Here is a 2865-nt window from a genome sequence, read left to right on the forward strand (position 1 = left end):
AATTTGAAGAAAAACTCGACATAATGTTTAAATGTATTGTCGCTACCGGAAAATTTACTTTCAACCCAAGTGAAAGTACCTTTTCAGGGATGCCAGATGAATTTACCCCTGAACCATTGACACCTGATGAAGATGTGCGTAGCATTAATCAGAGGGAGACGGGGGAGTCTAGCACAATCAAGAGGCCGAAGGTTGCTAAGAAAAATAAAGAGAAAGAACATGTTATGAATACCTCCTTCGATCGGTTGATTGAAGCATTTGCCGCTCCACCTATCTCTGATGCAAGCATAGTAGACTGTTTGAGGCTTTTGGGGACTATTCCTGAAGTTGTTGCAGATAGAAGATTTCACGCACAGTGTGTAAAAAAACTTGAGGATTCAACTAGAATGAAAATATTCATGGCGCTTGAGCCTGAAATGCGGCTTGAATATTTGCGGGTTTTGTTTGAGGAATGATATTATTTATGGATTCATTATGTATCAGTACTGATTGAACTTCTACTTGTGTTGTTCTTTTTTTTAATATATGTTTGTTATTCTATATGTGTCATTGTACATGTCTAATCTTTCTATATGTAGCAAATGAGAATTTTTATTATTGAATATTAATGTTGATGTTGTTAATCATTTAGGATGGACCCGCAACGTCAACGTCGTAGGAGAATGGCATTTGCTACAGCCGTTGCGATATTGCTGTTGGACTATTACCAGCGTAGAACTACTCGCATTCCCCGTATGACATCCACCTTTGTTGGAGATAGATGGGTTAGTGAAATGCTTTCGGGACATCCAATAAGATTCAGAAATATATTCAGAATGACGAGAACGATTTTTATGGATCTTCTAAACGAGTTATGTCTAAATCACGGCCTTCATGGTTCTTCTAGAACCCTGTCTCGGGAGGTGTTGGCAATAACACTGTACATTCTGGCACAGAATGAGTCAATTCGAGGAGCTATGGAAAGATTTCAACATTCATCTGAAACAATTAGTCGCTATTTCTCAAAAGGAATACAGGCACTTATTAGCTTAGCTGCTCAAATAATTAAACCAGAGGATCCATCATTTGCTACTACTCCAGAACAAATTGCCAACGATCCTCGATATATGCCATATTTCAAGGTAATTATTAGTGGTTTTAATTTGATACATGATATACTTTAATAATATTATTACGCTCTTGTTTTTCAACTAAACAGAACTGTATTGGTGCAATTGACGGTACACACGTTGATGCCCGAATACCTAACAACGAGAAGGTAGCATACATCGGTCGTAGTGGTTCAACAACGCAAAATGTCATGGCCGTATGCGACTTCAACATGTGTTTTACTTTTGTGGTTGCGGGCTGGGAAGGAAGTGCACACGACAGTCGTATTTTCTCCTTTGCCACGAGGAATAGATCGCAGTGTTTCCCTCACCCCCCAGCAGGTTAGTTTTGTTTAGTAATTTGAATATGTGGGATTGTGCAATTTTTTATTAACATTGTTTCTCGTACCAGGAAAATATTATCTGGTTGATGCAGGATATCCTATGCAACGGGGATACCTGAAGCCCTACTCGGACACGAGATATCATCTTCCTGATTTTGAGCGAGCTAGTGGCACGGTTCGTGGCAGAAAGGAAATGTTTAATAAACGCCACTCATCTTTACGCGGGGTAATTGAAAGAACATTTGGAGTTTGGAAGAAGAAGTGGGTCATCTTACGTGATATGCCGTCGTATCCTTTCCAAAAGCAGGTGTACATTGTGGTTGCAACAATGGCACTACATAACTTCATCCGAAGACATTCCTCGCAATCAGATACAGACTTCAGTATGGCTGACAATGATGAACTCAATATTTTAGAGCAACCAACAGGACATGTGGGGGGGCATTCATTACCTGAGGAGGACATAGAATCTAATGATTTTGAAGATCAAGATGCTGATAGTTTGGCTGATATGATTGCTTTAAGGGAGTCTATCACAGATGCTATTTGTGGCTATTGATCAACCAAGTTTTCTTTTCATAAGATTTTAGGTTTATATTCATACCCATTTAATTATGTTTTTTTTTTTAAATACCTTAAGCTGACATTTCATTCTTTTGTTATTTTCACAGTTATACCAACATGACCTCCAGAATATCAAGTACAGACAGAGGGATTTTGTGTTATTGTGGACTACCGTCTCCGTTGCTAACGTCACGTAAGGAGCATAGCTTTGGGAGGCAGTTCTATGGTTGTGCCAGGGGTGTTTCAGCCCGTTGTGGTTTCTTCAGGTGGGCCGATAGTCCATCATATTACACTGACAGTAGTCATGCCAGCAGTCATGTGAATCCGATGTTTTTTCCGGCTGACAGTGCAGATGAGGACAGGCGTAGCCAGAGTCTTAAGTTGAATATTTTAATATTTCTCCTTGTTGTTGTACTTGTATTTGTACTTTTTTTAGTTATCCTGGTACTCATTAAGGTGTGAGAACTGTATGGTATCTTTTAGAAAAAATCTGTGATTATCGTATGTTTCTGCACTATATGTTTCTTTTCCAACAATAAGCTATTCTGAATAAGCTGCCCCAAACAGTTTTGATTCAAACAGGGGCATGAATGTCATTTAACCACCAATAAGTTGGTCTGAATAAGCTGCCCCAAACAGCAAGCCAGATTATTCTGATAATCTGCAGATTATCAGATTATCAGAATAATCTGCTTATCAGCAGATTATAAATAATCCACAGCTGCGCCAAACAGACCCTTAGCCAAATCTCCTTTAGGTTTTACCCAAATTGAACCTAAACTTTAAATCTAACCTATATTAGACTTAATCAAATCTCCTTAGATTTAACCAACATCAGGCCTAAATTTCAAAATTAAATTGACATCAGG

The 2865-nt window shown here is 38.6% G+C and overlaps 1 protein-coding gene across 3 annotated transcripts; it reads left to right on the forward strand.

Moving 5' to 3' along the window:
* The first annotated feature begins 276 nt into the window (after positions 1 to 276).
* LOC110019825 (putative nuclease HARBI1) lies at positions 277 to 2461 on the forward strand. 3 transcript variants are annotated; one of them, XM_020717666.1, is made up of 4 exons: positions 277 to 1121; positions 1199 to 1430; positions 1501 to 2022; positions 2104 to 2461. In XM_020717666.1, exons 1-3 carry the CDS (start codon positions 633 to 635, stop codon positions 1989 to 1991), a joined length of 1212 nt encoding a protein of 403 aa, XP_020573325.1. In that variant the 5' UTR covers positions 277 to 632; the 3' UTR covers positions 1992 to 2022; positions 2104 to 2461. The 3 variants fall into 3 exon arrangements, with proteins under 3 accessions (XP_020573325.1, XP_020573326.1, XP_020573324.1); XM_020717667.1 differs by having other exon boundaries at positions 1501 to 2015; XM_020717665.1 differs by having other exon boundaries at positions 1501 to 2461.
* Positions 2462 to 2865: the final 404 nt, after the last annotated feature.

The sequence above is a fragment of the Phalaenopsis equestris genome, unplaced genomic scaffold, assembly GCF_001263595.1.
Source record: "Phalaenopsis equestris unplaced genomic scaffold, ASM126359v1 Scaffold000081, whole genome shotgun sequence".
Classification (NCBI taxonomy): Eukaryota; Viridiplantae; Streptophyta; class Magnoliopsida; order Asparagales; family Orchidaceae; genus Phalaenopsis; species Phalaenopsis equestris.